General features: G+C 42.3%; 1 protein-coding gene across 2 annotated transcripts in view; it reads right to left on the bottom strand.

Moving 5' to 3' along the window:
• The window catches only part of LOC128656359 (probable cation-transporting ATPase 13A4), a 355156-nt gene that overhangs the window by 35414 nt on the left and 302450 nt on the right, over positions 1–17292 (bottom strand). For both annotated transcript variants that reach the window (XM_053710219.1, XM_053710218.1), the window contains one exon: positions 2648–2720. In XM_053710219.1, the coding sequence (XP_053566194.1) occupies positions 2648–2720 (73 nt within the window). The remainder of the gene's footprint in view (positions 1–2647; positions 2721–17292) is intronic.

Below are 17292 nucleotides of genomic sequence, written 5' to 3'. Positions count from 1 at the left end.
TGATGGCCATTTAGACCACCACCGAGAGTCCTGGAAGTAATAGGGAGGATGAGATGAAAGTGCTAAGAACAGTACTACTTGAAACAACAGAGTTAGCCATGGGTGTTAATCCAAGACTGCTTGGATTTATTTTTGTATTGGGTGCGGCTAATCATGCAGGCCATATAGAGCTGCCACCATTCGGTGTTGTATCAGCTATAAAAATAATAAGAACTGTACTATCAAAATACAGACAATGAAGGGCCTATGAAGACTGAGCAAAGGTTGGATTGTAGTATTTTGTTCGGCTAATCATGATGGCCATGTAGACCGCCCATAACAGGGATGAAAGTGCTAAGAATAGTACTAATTGAAACAACCGAGCCATGGGTGTTAGTCTAAGACCACTCGCCTTTTTTGGGGGTTTGGGTGCAGCTAATCATGAAGGCCAGATAGACCTGCCACCATTTGGTGTTGTAACAGGTATTAAACTGCAAAGAACAGTACTACTTAACACAACCTACTTACCATGGGTCCCAGAGCATATGTTTGGTTATTATATTTTGTAAGGGTAATCATGCAGGCCATATAGACCTCCACCGATAGGGTGAGTATGAGTAACAGCTATTAAAATGCGAAGGACATTACTAATTAACACAACATAGTTACCATGGGTCGCAGACCAAGAGCAGATGTCTTATTATTATATTTTGTATGGGTAATCATCCAGGCCGTATAGACCTCACCAAATAGGGGGAGTTACAGAGATTAAAGTGCTAAGAATGGTAGTACTTAAAACACAACCTAGTTAAAATGGGTACCAGACCGCATGTCTTAATACTATATTTTTTCAGGGTAATCAGGCAGGCCATATAGAACACCCCCGATAGGGGGGGGAGGGGGAACAGGGATTAAAGTGCTAAGAAAAGTACTAATTAACACAAGCTAGTTACCATGGGTCCAACACAGTGTGTCTTGATGTTATACTTTGTCAGGGTAATCATGCAGGCCATATAGACCTCCCTTGATAGGGGGAGTAACAGGGATTACAGTTATAAGAATAGTACTACTTAAACACAACCTAATTACCATGGGTCCAAGACCAGATGTTTTATTATTATACTTTGTCAGGCTAATCATGCAGGCCATATAGAGCTCCAACAAAAGGGGGGGGGGGGTAAGAGGGATTCAAGTGTACCATGGGTCCCAGACCGCGTGTTTTGTTGTTATACTTTGTCAGGGTAATCATAACCGCCATATAGACCTCCACCAATAGGGGGAGTTACAGGGCTGAAAGTGCGAAGAACAGTACTACTTAACACAACCTAGTTGGGTCCAAGAACACATGTTTAATTATTAGACTTTATTATCGTAATTATAGGGTAATTATATATCTAACAAATCTATCTATTTCTCTTCTATCGATTCTATCTAACTATCAATCTATGTATATCTATCTATCCTATCTATCAATCTATCTTCTGTCCGGGATGTTTTGAGAAAGCCACTTTGGGAATGTTAGTTGATTTAGGCCCATTATGGCTTAAAAGCAGACTCTGCATAAACTATGTAATTTTCCATGGGAGTTTTGCCAGGGATCCCCCTCCAGCATGCGACAGTCCAGGTGTTAGTACCCTTGAAACAACTTTTCCATCACTATTGTGGTCAGAAAGAGTCCTTGTAGGTTTTAAAGTTCGCCTGCCTATTGAATTCAATTTTAGGTTTGCGACATCACTACATATGAATTACATTTTGATAACACAGTCAAATTATGGTTTTCTGTTTTGTACATGAGGAATAGAATATTTATTTTGCCACTTTGTAGCAGTCCTTTAATATAATCACTTACAAATTACTGTATTTTTTTATGCTGAAAGTTTTAATTTACTTTTATTTTCATTGTATAATTAGGGTTTCTATTATCCCTATAAAAACAAACATTTTGATACAAGTATTCACAGCAAATGTAAAATATAAATGAAACACTGCACAATAACTGCAGATTTGGACACAGTTACATTCTGAATCAAACTTCTAACTTGAATGTATCATAATCAATAAATGAAAACGCTATAATCCCTATATGCTTCATTTAAAACAAAATTGTAATTATTTTGAAAAAAAGAATATTAGTGTAAAATAAAATTCTCTACTTCATTAGATTTTATTTTTAAACAAATTAACTTTTTTTTTTTACTATAGTGTTAAATTCCAAATAAGTTTACGACCAGTGATAGGAGCAAACACGTGTATGCTGCATCGCTTTTGCTCACCATTTATAGCCTCATCTGGGGTGGCACAGGAACACAACTTCAACATTGTTTAAAAGTAAAAATATTCTAAATGAACAGGGCATTTTTACACAAGAGTACCCTTTCAACTTGTCTTGTGATATTAGTCTCCAAATCTCTCCTCTTGTGCAATATTCACCATAAAGAGATCAGATAAACTAAAGTCACAGAGATCTATAGACCCTGATAAGAAATGTCATTGTAGCACTGACTTCATTTTTTATATATGTTTACCCTTCATATATACAATTATCATAGTTTCAAGGGCTGAACATTCCTTTCATAAAATATAGATCTTTCAAGGGTAGCAAACAGTTATTTGGAAAACTGTTATTCAAAAGATAATAAAAACAAACCGAATTCCCTGTACCACTTACTTGTCACACTTATTATAGTGGTGATGCCTAAATCTTGAAAGAGGAACTCGTAGTTTGAATAGGTATTTTTTTGCTGTAAAAATAAAAATATAGACCAATTAAAATGTTATGTATTTTGGATTGCATGTGGACATACTTTGTCGTTCAGAAACAAAACAAGAGGAGAGTTATTGATTTTTTTTATATTTTTACTTTCTTTCAAAGCAACATTTAAAATAGAAACAGGTAATATAGACCTATATATCACAAACGTATAATTACGAATTCAAATCTAAGTTTATAAATGGAATTATAAAGAAAACCGTAGTGTTATGTAATAGACATACAACAACAAAAAAGACATAACCATGTGCTTCTCTAGAAACTACACATTTGCTACATAAAGGGACAATCTAGTCAAAATGCTTTCATGATTCACATAGAGCATGCAGTTTTAAGAGACTTTAATAAAAAAAAACATAATTTATGCTTACCTGATAAATTTATTTCTCTTGTGGTGTATCCAGTCCACGGATCATCCATTACTTGTGGGATATTCTCCTTCCCAACAGGAAGTTGCAAGAGGATCACCCACAGCAGAGCTGCTATATAGCTCCTCCCCTAACTGCCATATCCAGTCATTCGACCGAAACTAGCCGAGAAAGGAGAAACCATAGGGTGCAGTGGTGACTGTAGTTTAAAATATAGACCTGCCTTAAAAGGACAGGGCGGGCCGTGGACTGGATACACCACAAGAGAAATAAATTTATCAGGTAAGCATAAATTATGTTTTCTCTTGTTAGGTGTATCCAGTCCATGGATCATCCATTACTTGTGGGATACCAATACCAAAGCTAAAGTACACGGATGAAGGGAGGGACAAGGCAGGTACTTAAACGGAAGGGACCACTGCCTGTAGAACCTTTCTCCCAAAAATAGCCTTCGAAGAAGCAAAAGTATCAAATTTGTAAAATTTTGAAAAGGTATGAAGCGAAGACCAAGTCGCCGCTTTGCAAATCTGTTCAACAGAAGCCTCATTTTTAAAGGTCCAGGTGGAAGCCACAGCTCTAGTAGAATGAGCTGTAATCCTTTCAGGGGGCTGCTGTCCAGCAGTCTCATAGGCTAAGCGTATTACGCTCCGAAGCCAAAAAGAAAGAGAAGCCTTTTGACCTCTCCTCTGTCCAGAGTAAACAACAAACAGGGAAGATGTTTGACGAAAATCTTTAGTCGCTTGTAAGTAAAACTTTAAAGCACGGACTACGTCCAAATTATGTAAAAGACGTTCCTTCTTTGAAGAAGGATTAGGACACAATGATGTAACAACAATCTCTTGATTGATATTCTTGTTGGAAACTACCTTAGGCAAAAACCCAGGTTTTGCACGCAGAACTACTTTATCTGTATGGAAAATCAGATAAGGAGAATCACATTGTAAAGCTGATAACTCAGACTCTACGCGCCGAGGAAATAGCCATCAAAAACAGAACTTTCCAAGATAAAAGTTTGATATCAATGGAATGAAGGAGTTCAAACGGAACTCCTTGAAGAACCTTAAGAACCAAGTTTAAGCTCCATGGAGGAGCAACAGGTTTCAACACAGGCTTAATTCTAACCAAAGCCTGACAAAATGCCTGGACGTCTGGAACCTCTGCCAGAAGCTTGTGCAAAAGGATAGACAGAGCAGAAATCTGTCCCTTTAAAGAACTAGCTGATAATCCTTTATTCAAACCCTCTTGGAGAAAGGACAATATCCTAGGAATCCTAACCTTACTCCATGAGTAATTCTTGGATTCACACTAATGAAGATATTTGCGCCATATCTTATGGTAGATTTTCCTGGTTACAGGCTTTCGTGCCTGTATTAAGGTATCAATGACTGACTCGGAGAAGCCACGCCTTGATAAAATCAAGCGTTCAATCTCCAGGCAGTCAGTCTCAGAGAAATTAGATTTGGATGATTGAAAGGACCTTGTAGTAGAAGGTCTTGTCTCAGAGGCAGAGGCCAAGGTGGAAAGGATGACATGTCCACCAGGTCTGCATACCAGGTCCTGCGTGGCCACGCAGGCGCGATCAAGATCACCGATGCTCTCTCCTGTTTGATTTTGGCAATCAGTCGAGGGAGCAGAGGAAACGGTGGAAACACATAAGCCAGGTTGAAGAACCACGGTGCTGCTAGAGCATCTATCAGCGTCGCTTCTGGGTCCCTGGACCTGGATCCGTAACAAGGAAGCTTGGCGTTCTGGCGAGACGCTATGAGATCCAATTCTGGTGTGCCCCAACGATGAACCAATTGAGCAAACACCTCCGGATGGAGTTCCCACTCCCCCGGATGAAAAGTCTGACGACTTAGGAAATCCGCCTCCCAGTTCTCTACACCTGGGATATGGATTGCTGATAGATGGCAAAAGTGAGTCTCTGCCCAGCGAATTATCTTGGAGACTTCTAACATTGCTAGGGAGCTCCTGGTCCCCCCTTGATGGTTGATGTAAGCCACAGTCGTGATGTTGTCCGACTGAAATCTGATGAACCTCAGGGTTGCTAACTGAGGCCAAGCTAGAAGAGCATTGAATATTGCTCTTAACTCCAGAATATTTATTGGGAGGAGTTTCTCCTCCTGAGTCCACGATCCCTGAGCCTTCAGGGAATTCCAGACTGCACCCCAACCTAGAAGGCTGGCATCTGTTACAATTGTCCAATCTGGCCTGCGAAAGGTCATACCTTTGGACAGATGGACCCGAGATAGCCACCAGAGAAGAGAATCTCTGGTCTCTTGATCCAGATTTAGCAGAGGGGACAAATCTGTGTAATCCCCATTCCACTGACTGAGCATGCATAATTGCAGCAGTCTGAGATGTAGGCGCGCAAATGGCACTATGTCCATCGCCGCTACCATTAAGCCGATCACTTCCATTCACTGAGCCACCGAAGGGCGCGGAATGTAGTGAACACGGCAGGAATTTAGAAGCTTTGATAACCTGGACTCCGTCAGGTAAATTTTCATTTCTACAGAATCTATCAGAGTTCCTAGGAAGGAAACCCTTGTGAGGGGTGATAGAGAACTCTTTCCCTCGTTCACTTTCCACCCATGCGACCTCAGAAATGCCAACACTATGTCCGTATGAGATTTGGCAATTTGGAAGTTTGACGCCTGTATCAGGATGTCGTCTAGATAAGGGGCCACTGCTATGCCCCGTGGTCTTAGGACCGCCAGAAGAGACCCCAGAACCTTTGTAAAAATTCTTGGGGCTGTAGCTAACCCGAAGGGAAGAGCCACAAACTGGTAATGCCTGTCTAGAAAGGCAAACTTTAGGAACCGATGATGATCTTTGTGAATCGGTATGTGAAGGTAAGCATCCTTCAAATCCACTGTGGTCATGTACTGACTCTCCTGGATCATAGGTAGGATCACTCCCATTATTAGGAGGTCTTGCACACAGCTAAGAATGCCTCTTTCTTTATCTGGTTTACAGATAATCTCGAAAGGTGAAATCTCCCTTGTGGGGGGGAAGCTTTGAAGTGCAGAAGATATCCCTGAGATATGATCTCCAACGCCCAGGGATCCTGAACATCTCTTGCCCACGCTTGGGCGAAGAGAGAAAGTCTGCCCCCACTAGATCCGTTGCCGGATAGGGGGCCATTCCTTCATGCTGCCTTAGAGGCAGCAGCAGGCTTTCTGGCCTGCTTGCCTTTGCTCCAGGCCTGGTTAGATTTTCAGGCCGGCTTGGATTGCGCAAAAGTTCCCTCTTGTTTTGTAGCAGAGGAAGTTGATGCTGCATCTGCCTTGAAGTTTCAAAAGGCACGAAAATTAGACTGTTTGGCCCTTGATTTGGCCCTGTCCTGAGGAAGGGTATGACCCTTACCTCCAGTAATGTCAGCAATAATTTCCCTCAAACCAGGCCCGAATAGGGTCTGCCCCTTGAAGGGAATGTTAAGTAATTTAGACTTTGAAGTCACGTCAGCTGACCAAGATTTAAGCCATAGCGCCCTACGCGCCTGGATGGCGAATCCAAAATTCTTAGCCGTTAGTTTAGTCAAATGAACAATGGCATCAGAAACAAAAGAATTAGCTAGCTTAAGTGTTCTAAGCTTGTCAAGTATTTCAGTCAATGGAGTAGCTGTCTGAAAGGCCTCTTCCAGAGACTCAAACCAGAACGCCGCAGCAGCAGTGACAGGAGCAATGCATGTAAGGGGCTGCAGGATAAAACCTTGTTGAATAAACATTTTCTTAAGGTAACCTTCTAATTTTTTATCCATTGGATCTGAAAAAGCACAACTGTCCTCGACAGGGATAGTGGTACGCTTTGCTAAAGTAGAAACTGCTCCCTCCACCTTAGGGACCGTCTGCCATAAGTCCCGTGTGGTGGCGTCTATTGGAAACATTTTTCTAAAAATAGGAGGGGGGAAAACGGCACACCGGGTCTGTCCCACTCCTTAGTAATAATTTCTGTAAACCTTTTAGGTATTGGAAAAACGTCAGTACACACCGGCACCGCGTAGTATTTATCCAGTCTACACAATTTCTCTGGCACTGCAATTGTGTCACAGTCATTCAGAGCAGCTAAAACCTCTCCAAGCAACACCCGGAGGTTCTCAAGCTTAAATTTAAAAGACATATCTGAATCAGGTTTCCCCGAGTCAGAGACGTCACCCACAGACTGAAGCTCTTCCTCAGCTTCTGCATATTGTGACGCAGTATCAGACATGGGCCTTAAAACATCTACGCGCTCTGTATTACATCTAACCCCAGAGCTATCACGCTTTTCCTCTGAATTCAGGCAGTCTGGCTAATACCGCTGACAGGGTATTATCCATGATTGCCGCCATGTTCTGCAAAGTAATCGCTATGGGCGTCTTTGATGTACTTGGCGCCATTTTAGCGTGAGTCCCTTGAGCGGGAGTCAAAGGGTCCGACACGTGGGGAGAGTTAGTCGGCATAACTTCCCCCTCGTCAGAATCCTCTGGTGATAATTCTTTTAAAGATAACAGCTGATCTTTATTGTTTAAAGTGAAATCAATACATTTAGTACACATTCTCCTATGGGGTTCCACCATGGCTTTTAAACATAATGAACAAGGAGTTTCCTCTATGTCAGACATGTTTATACAGACTAGCAATGAGACTAGCAAGCTTGGAAAACACTTTAAATCAAGTTAACAAGCAATATAAAAAAACGTTACTGTGCCTTTAAGAGAAACAAATTTTGCCAAAATTTGAAATAACAGTGAAAAAAGGCAGTTAAACTAACTAAATTTTTACAATGTATGTAACAAGTTAGCAGAGCATTGCACCCACTTGTAAATGGATGATTAACCCCTTAATACAAAAAACAGATTAACAAAACGAAAAATATGTTTTTTAAACAGTCATAACAACTGCCACAGCTCCTACTTTTGAAGCCTTTTGAGCCCTTCAGAGATGTCCTATAGCATGCAGGGGACTGCTGAGGAAAGCTGAATGTCACAGTTTGTAATTTTAACTGCACCAACTGTAACTTTTATACTATAACAGTGGAAAGCCTCAGGAAACTGTTTCTAGGCAAAAATAAAGCCAGCCATGTGGAAAAAAACTAGGCCCCAATAAGTTTTATCACCAAAGCATATATAAAAAAACGATTAAACATGCCAGCAAACGTTTTATATTGCACATTAATCAGAGTATATACCTCTGATAGCAAGCCTGATACTAGTCGCTATTAAATCACTGTATTTAGGCTTTAACTTACATTAATCCGGTATCAGCAGCATTTTCTAGCAAATTCCATCCCTAGAAAAACTTAACTGCACATACCTTATTGCAGAATACCCTGCACGCCATTCTCCCTCTCAAGTTACCTCACTCCTCAGACATATGTGAGAACGGCAGTGGATCTTAGTTACTTCTGCTAAGATCATAGAAAAACGCAGGCAGATTCTTCTTCTAAATGCTGCCTGAGATAAAATAGTACACTCCGGTACCATTTAAAAACAATAAACTTTTGATTGAAGAAAAAACTAACTATATTTTACCACTTTCCTCTAACTACCTCCAGCTATGTTGAGAGCTTGCAAGAGAATGACTAGATATGGCAGTTAGGGGAGGAGCTATATAGCAGCTCTGCTGTGGGTGATCCTCTTGCAACTTCCTGTTGGGAAGGAGAATATCCCACAAGTAATGGATGATCCGTGGACTGGATACACCTAACAAGAAAAATTACAATTAAAGGGACAGTCTACTCAAGAATGTTTATTGTTTAAAATCCTTTTATTACCCATTTACCAGTTTTGCATAACCAACAGTTATATTAATATACTTTTTACCTCTGTGATTAACTTGTATCTAAACCTCTGCAGACTGCCCCCTTATTTCAGTTCTTTTGACAGACTTGCATTTTAGTCAATCATTGCCCTCTCAAAAGTAACTCCACGGGCGTGAGCACAATGTTATCTATATGGCACACATTAACTAATGCCCACTAGTTATGAAAAGCAGTCAAATGCAATCAGATAAGAGGCGGCCTTCAAGGGCTTAAAAATTAGCATATGAGCCTACCTAGGTTTAGCTTTCAACTAAGAATACCAAGAAACAAAGCAAATTTGATGAAAAAAGTAAATTGAAAAGTTGTTTAAAATGACATGCCCTATCTGAATCATGAAAGTTTAATATTGACTAGACTGTCCCTTTAAAACTTCTGTGATTGCCTTGTATCTAAGACTCAGCCTCTTATTTCAATTATTTTGACAGACATGCTTTTTAGCTAATCAGTGATGACTCCTAGGTAACCCCACAGGAGTAAGCAGAATATTATTTATATGGCACACATGAACTAGCGCTGTCTAGCTGCAAAAAAAAAACTGTCAAAATGCACTGAGATCAGAGGCGGCCTTGAGCCTACTTAAGTTTAGCTTTCAACAAAAAATATCATGAGAACAAAGCACATTTTATGATAAAAGTAAATTGGAAAGTTGCTTAAAATTGCATGACCTGTATGAATCATGTGACTAGACTGTCCCTTTAAATTGATTGCAATCTTTTAATAGGCACAGTTTCTAAGGTTCTAAGTTCAAACTGAAGTAAATTTTAAAATTTGTCAGAAATCTACTGCTCATTTAAATTTCAGGGTAAGTACTATTGCATTGTCTTCATATGCGCTTGTTAACTATGCAATTCTACTGTATTTAATTGCACTTTAAGATTAGAACAGTTAAGCGTCTCCAAGATGTTGGTTGTTCTCTCTGTCAAATGCCCTTTAGCATCCTCTGCTCCTTGTTATTTCCTAACTTTGTCCTTGCCTGATAACTGCATCCTTTCACCTATTACCTGCTAAGAGTTCTAATAGCCATTACCTTCAAACTATGCTTGCTAGCTATTACTTGCTCAAGGTGTCCTGGTAATCATTATCCATATACTGTGCCCTATAGGTACTCATCAGCATACTCATCAGTATAGCTAGTTATTACCATCCTACTAATCTTACATATCAAGTCTTGTAGCCATCATCTATATAGTGTGTCCCACTGGCTACAACTGACTGTACACCTCTTGCTTGGTCACTGGCTGTGTCCTGTCTAACTGCTGTGCTTTCATCACAGAGATGTATCCTTTATAATAATGTTTATAATAGTTAAAGGCACTATAAACACCCTATAATTACAGTACATTTCTGTCGTGTTGCTATAGAATAAGATATCAGCCAAGTGTCAACATTTTTAAAACATATTAACATCCTTTTTACTGCAATTACTTTTCTGCAACCAAGCTCCACCCACCATTTGCCTTATTTGGATAAGCCAATATTTGTCTAAAAAAAGTGTCTCCCAGGTGGTAACCGGGGCATAGAACAAGTCGTTGAGCTGGAGGCCAAGATGATTTTCTGGGGCTATCATTCACCTTGTTTAGAGAAGAATAGCCTGGTATTTAGGGGCTGGACTGACCTTTTTAGGAGGGATCAGACTGATAAACTTCAGGGAAATTTTCCTCTGTGAAAAACACAAATGGGCTAAAAAAGCTGCTCCCAGGTGGTAACTGGGCCATAGAACAAGCCACTGAGCTGTTGTTCATTCCTGACAGACTGCTTCTCTTTCTGTTTGTATTATGACACAGAGAAAGTCTCCCTAAGGATGATGGGGAAACCAGATGTGGACTCCTTGCCCAATGTGCTTAGAGGGATATGGCTGCACCTCACTGACGAGGCCCAAAGGAGGCCAAGACGATCGTCTTGTGTTGTCATTCACCTTGTTTAAAGGAGAATTGCCTGGTATTTAGGGGCTGGACTGACCTTTTTTTGAGGATCAGACTGATAAACTTCAGGGAAATTTTCCTCTGTGAAAATCACAATTGGGCTAAAAGAGGCTGCTCCCTCTGCCACTGAGCTGTTCCTGACATACTGCTTCTCTTTCTGTTTGTATTTGTACCATGGTCTCTAGTCTGCAGACAACAAGGCTAGCCACTGTTATATTGTTAATATAAAGTACATTGTTTTGCAGATAATATCAGTTAAAGGGATATGAAACCCAAAAATGTTCCTTTGTGATTCAGACAGAGCATTAAATTTAAAAAAAAAATCCAATTGACTTCTATTATAAAATTCATCCTCATGTTATTCTGTGTTAAAGAGCTACCTAGATAGGTGTCTAGAGCACTACATGGCAGGAAATAGTGCTGCCATCTAGCGCTCTTGCAAATGGATAACATTCTTGCAAAACTTCTGCCATATAGTGCTCCAGACATGTGAACGCTCCTGAGCTTGTGTCCCTTCTTTTCAACAAAAGATACCTAGAGAATAAAATGTGATAATAGGAGTAAATTAGAAAGTTGTTTTAAATTGTATGCTCTATCTGAATCATGAAAGAAAAAATTGGGGTTTCATGTGTCTAAAGCCAATCAGGCACAACATTTTGCAGGGTTAGCCTCGTGAAGTCAGGAAGGTGCATTTCAAGTTCTGAAAATTCAAAAATCCTTGATCTTCAGAGCTAAATAACATGAAAGTGGTCAAAAACAAAATGTATGCTTACCAGATAATTTCCTTTCCTTCCTGGCAGGGAGAGTCCGTGACTTCATTCATAACTGTTGGGAATACCAACACCTGGCCACCCGGAGGAGGCAAAGACACCCCAACCAAAGGCTATAAATATCCCTCCCACTTCCCCATCCCCCCAGTCATTTGGCCAAGGGAACGAGGAAAAGCAGGAGAAGCATTAGGGTGTTGAGGCGCCAGAAGAAAAAAATAATAAGGAAGCCGGCAAAACAATTACGGGCGATGCCGTGGACTCTCCCTGCCAGTAAGGAAAGAAATTTATCTGGTAAGCATGCATTTTGTTTTCTTCCCAAGACAGGGAGAGACCACAACTTCATTCATAATTGTTTGGAACCAATACCCAAGCTCCAGAGGACACTGATGAAAAAATGGGAGGGACAAAAGAAAAGGAGGCTGATCCTAAACTGAGGGCACCACAGCCTGTAACACCTTTCTCCCAAAAGCCGCTTCAGCCAAAGCGAAAACATCACATTTGTAAAATTTTGAAAAGGTATGTAAGGAGGACCATGTAGCCGCCTTACAAATCTGATCCATAGAGGCTTGATTCTTAAAAGCCCAGGAGGAAGCAACAGCCCTAGTAGAATGAGCCGTAATCCTCTCAGGAGCTAAGCAGATGATACTCCTCAACCAAAAGGACAATGAAGCAGCAGTAGCATTCTGGCCCTTACGCTTGCCAGATTAAAGAATAAACAAGGATGAGGACTGCCTGAAATTCTTCAGATCATGAAGTAAACGTTCCTTAGGGGAGGAAGGTTTAGGGCAAAAAGACGGAACAACGATTTCCTGATTAATGTTGCGATCTTAAACTACATTGGGTAGAAAACCTAACTTAGTATGTAAAACCGCCTTATCAGCATGAAAAACAAGATAAGGGGGGTCACATTGTAGAGCAGAAACTCTGCGTGCAGAAGCAATAGTCAACAAAAACATAGACAAAAGCTTGAGATCAACAGAATGCATGGGCTCAAATGGAGCCTGTTGTAAAACTCTAAGAACAAGGTTGAGGCTCCAAGGAGGAGCAACATTTCTGAACACTGGTCTGATTCTAACCAGGGCCTTAAAGGACTGAACATCTAGGAGATTAGCCAATCTCCTATGCAGCAAAACAGATAGGGCAAATATCTGACCCTTCAGTGAACTAATAGATGATCCCTTTTACAATCCCTCTTGGAGGAAGGATAAAAGGACAGAAAACTATACCTTGTGCCATGGAAGATAGGTCCGCCAAACTTTATGGTAGATACACCTCGTGACAGGCTTCCGAGCCTGGATTAAGGTATCTATGACCTTACCTGAAAAACCTCTCTTGGCTAAAACTAGGCGTTCAAGAGCCACACAGTCAAGCGTAGAGAGTCTAGGTTCTGAAGAAGAAACAGCGCCTGCCTTAGAAGATCCTTTCAGTAAGGTAACCTCCAGGGAGGGGAGGAGAACATCCTTACTAGATCTGCAAACCAGGTCTTTCAAAGCCACGAAGGAGCTTTAAGGATCACTCTGGCCCGCTCCTGTTTCATGCGAGCTACTACACGAAGCAGTAGAGCCAATGGAGGAAAAAGATATATGAGTTTGAACCTCCAGGGAACCACTAACGCGTCTATATACACTGCTTGAGGATCTCTCGATCTCGAGCCATACCTGGGTAGTTTGGCATTAAGACGAGAGGCCGTGAGATTTATCTCTGAGCACCCCCATCTGAGGGTTATCTCTGAAAACACCTTGGAGTGGAGGGACCACTCCCCTGGGTGAAAGTACTGTCTTTTGAGTAAGTCGGCTTCCCAGTTTTGCATCCCGTGATGTGGATCACTAAGAGACAACAGTTGTGGGTCTCTGCCCACTGAAGTATTTGGGACACCTCATTCATCATTAAGGAACGTCTTGTGCCTCCCTGATGATTGATGTACGCAATTGAGGTAATATTGTCCAATTGAAATCTGATATGCTGGGCAGAACTGAGCTGGGGCCAAGCCCTCAGAGCATTGAGAATCGCCCGCAGTTCTAGAATATTTATCAGAAGATAAGACTTTTCTATGGACCAAGTTCCCTGGGCCATCCTGGAGCCCCAGACCGCTCCGCAGCCTGAAAGGCTGGCATCCGTAGTCACAATCTCCCAGGATTGTCTCAAGAAGCACGTGCCTAGAGACAAATGGTCCTGACAGAGCCACCAAGACAGAGATTATCTCGTCAGGCTGTCTAAGACAATCTGCTGAGACAGGTTTAAATGATCTCCGTTCCATTGCCTGTGCATGCATAGTTGTAGATGTCTTAGATGGAAGCGAGCAAAAGGAATAATGTCTATAGAAGACACAATTAGACCTATCACTTCCATACACTGAGCCAACGATGGATTTGAGGTGAATTGCAGGGAGCGGCAAGCCGAAGCTAGCTTTGAACGTCTCTGATCTGTCACAAAGATCCTCATGGAGTCAATGATGATACCCAGTAAGACAACCCTGGTAGAGGGAATCAGAGAACTCTTTTCTAGATTTAGCTTCCAACCATGAGTCCAAAGAAGACTCAGTAGTGAGTCTGAATAAACTCTTGAGATCTGGCCATGGCTAGAAGAGCACCCAGAACCTTTGTAAATATTCTGGAAGCAGTAGCTAAGCCAAATGGAAGGGCTATGAACTGGAAGTGCTGGTCCAGAAAATCAAACCTCAGGAACTGGAAGTGGTCCCTGTGGATCAGGACATGGAGGTATTCATCCTTTAAATCTATCTTGGTCATATACTGTCCCTCCTGGATTAAGGGAAGGATAGACCTGATAGTCTCCATCTTGAAGGAAGGTACTCTGAGAAATTTGTTTAGAGATTTCAAGTCTAGGATAAGACGAAAAGTTCCCTCCTTTTTGGGAACTTCAAAGAGATTTGAATAAAAACCTAGTCCCGTTTGAGAGGCAGGAACCGGGACTATAACTCCTAGGGAGGTGAGATCCCGAACGCAATCTACGGAACTCCACAGTTCCAGGTGAGAGTCAAAGACCGAGAACAATCTTTTAAAAGTAGATGAGGCAGAGAAAGGAGATCCAATCTTCTCCCATTCACTGGAAATAATACTCGCCACACGGACTGGAACCAGAAAAGTCTCAGGAGCTTTCCTATTCTCATAGAACCTTTCAAGCCTAGGGATCTTAGGTTCTTTCATAAGTTTAGCCTCTGGGACTTCCAACGTGGCTAAAACCTCCTTCAAAAGGAAACGAAGATGTTCAATTTTAAATCTGAACTTAGACTCCTCAGAGACAGGTGCCTTAACTTCAGAAGTCTCTGCATCTGATATTTTACCCTCAGATGCTACAAAAGTTAGGTCATCTTCAGAAATATGAGATAGGTTAGACAAATCTGACTGAATGGAAGAAATGTCCCCCAAATCTGCAGGACTATGCTTTCAGGGTTGGACTGGGAAATCAGACCAGCCTTTAAATTTGTATAGACCGGCCTAGCCACGCCCCCTCCAGCCCAGCCATGCCCCCTCCAGCCCAGCCCATACAAATTCTGAAACTTGCCACTCAGAAATAATACTGCAGTGCTCCCCGCCCTGTTTTATTAAAACATTAGTACCAATGAAAAAGTGCAGGGGGCATCAGGTAATGCAGCAGGCAGGGAGTGAGGAGGAGCACAGGGGGCATTATGTAATTATGCAGCAGGCAGGAGGTGAGTGAGGAGGAGCGCAGAGGGCATCAGGTAATGCAGCAGGCAGGGGGGTAAGGAGCAGCACAGGGGGCATCAGATAATGCAGCAGGCAGTGGGCATCATGTAATGCAGCGGATGAGAAGCAGTGCAGGGGGCATCAGGTTGGTAATGCAGAAAGCACCAGATGAAGCCTCCACCTCCTCTTCCAGTGATGACGGCGCTCGGGAGGGGGCCAGCAGAGGAGGCTCATTGTGCACCAGATCACTCTGCATCAGTCGGACTACCACAGGGATGAGCTCTCTGTCCGGCTAGTGACACCCTGCACCGAGTCTGACCGTGTGAGCTGCCAGCACCCGAGCACTGACTTTGACCACAGGAACAGCTGCAGCACCATGGACAGCTACCGCGAGAGAGGAGGCAGACATAGCGGGCACCTGACCTAACAGGGAGGGAGAAGGCACAGAGCAGGGAGAGGGGGCACAGCCGACACGTTCCACCAGAGAGGGGCACCACCAGGCATTGCAGAATGAGAATGAATAGCACAGACCGGAGGACAGTGTAGTGAGCAGCTCAACAGCACAGGGTGACTAGCTGGAGAGGAGCGAGGATATCTGAGGGGGAGATTATGAAGGCAAAAAAATAACTAAACATTATTCCTTGTGAAGCTGGTTCACCAAGGGAGGAGGGAGTAGTTTCAGTGTTACTGAAGCACAGAGTGTTAGGAGCCAGCATTCAGATCAGATCCCTTACCTGCTTTACTGCTCTCCACAGTCCACACGCTGCAGCTTCCAGCCCGGCCCACCCCTGGCCTGAAGGTCTGGCCCACTGGGATTTTTCCCGGTATCCCGGTGGCCCAATCTGTCCCTGTATGCTTTACCTTTTTCTTGCATTTCCCAGAGATAGGTAAGGCATTTAGGACCACCCTTATAGCATATTGCAATTGTGAGGAAAAATCTGCAGGAAAAAAGCAACCCACAGTAGGAGGTAAGGGCTGGCCACAAGGGACTGCTTGTGAGACAGAATTAAGTCCGGCTTGAGGGTAGAGGAAAGGTATTCCCTGGACAACAGACTCCTGAGAGGTAGAAGGCTCAGAAGGGGTTAATTTATATGAGTGTATAGAATTTTTAGATCCCTTCTTTGAATTTAAAATTACCCCCAGACAGATGGAACAGAATTGGTCAGGAGCACAACCTATAGCCTCACCACAATAAAGGCAGTTATCAGTAATACTAATTGCAGCCAAAAAACCCTAAGAGGGGTTAACATCAGAGTCCTCAATAACTTAAGCAGAAGATCTTACAATCGTTATGCCTAAAAATTAATAAGGACCATTTCTCAACTAAAACTCTTTAGAAAAAAATATATGGCACCTCTACCCTGCCGTAGGCTGGGTTGCTCACCCTCTCCTAGAAACACAGGCTAGATATTCAAAGGTGACTGGACTCTCCACAGATCGTAACAATCATTTTTTTTCTCAAATGTAATTTTTATTGGATTTTTATAACAAAAGGGTAAGAGATACAACAATTGTACGAGTCAATCGTACATCAAGTGTAAATACATCGGAACAAGAAGAGTAAGCAATACAATCATGACGTTAATACCAAATTAAAAGGGGATAGCGGAATTCCAATGGGACACAAAGTAATGTTGAAAATGGGATGGGGTAAGGGAGGGACAGGGGAAAAGAGAGAGGGGTATGCTAGGAGGCCGTAACAATCATTTTAAGATGCGCCACAGCTGCTGCAAACATCTGCAAGAGAGTGAAGCCAGACACATGGGGTGCAAGATAAGCCCGCCTCCAATACCTGTCTGAGCACGCTTTAAATATTGCGCAGTAATAATAAAAAATGTATGCCCCAGTCTGCTATCTGTCTTGGGTGACGCCCGAGCCCCCTTCAATCCTCATAAGTGCTCTGCTAAGGAGCTAAGTCCCCACATGCTCAATAAAGAAAAAAAAACAACACCGGAGGCTCATCCTCAGATCCCTCAGGGGAAATTAATAAAAGACCCACACTGTGAGCTCTCT

Source organism: Bombina bombina, chromosome 4 (assembly GCF_027579735.1).
Source record: "Bombina bombina isolate aBomBom1 chromosome 4, aBomBom1.pri, whole genome shotgun sequence".
NCBI classification, from domain to species: domain Eukaryota; kingdom Metazoa; phylum Chordata; class Amphibia; order Anura; family Bombinatoridae; genus Bombina; species Bombina bombina.
Note: the sequence above shows the minus strand (reverse complement) of the source record. Positions and strands in the feature narration are given on the sequence as shown.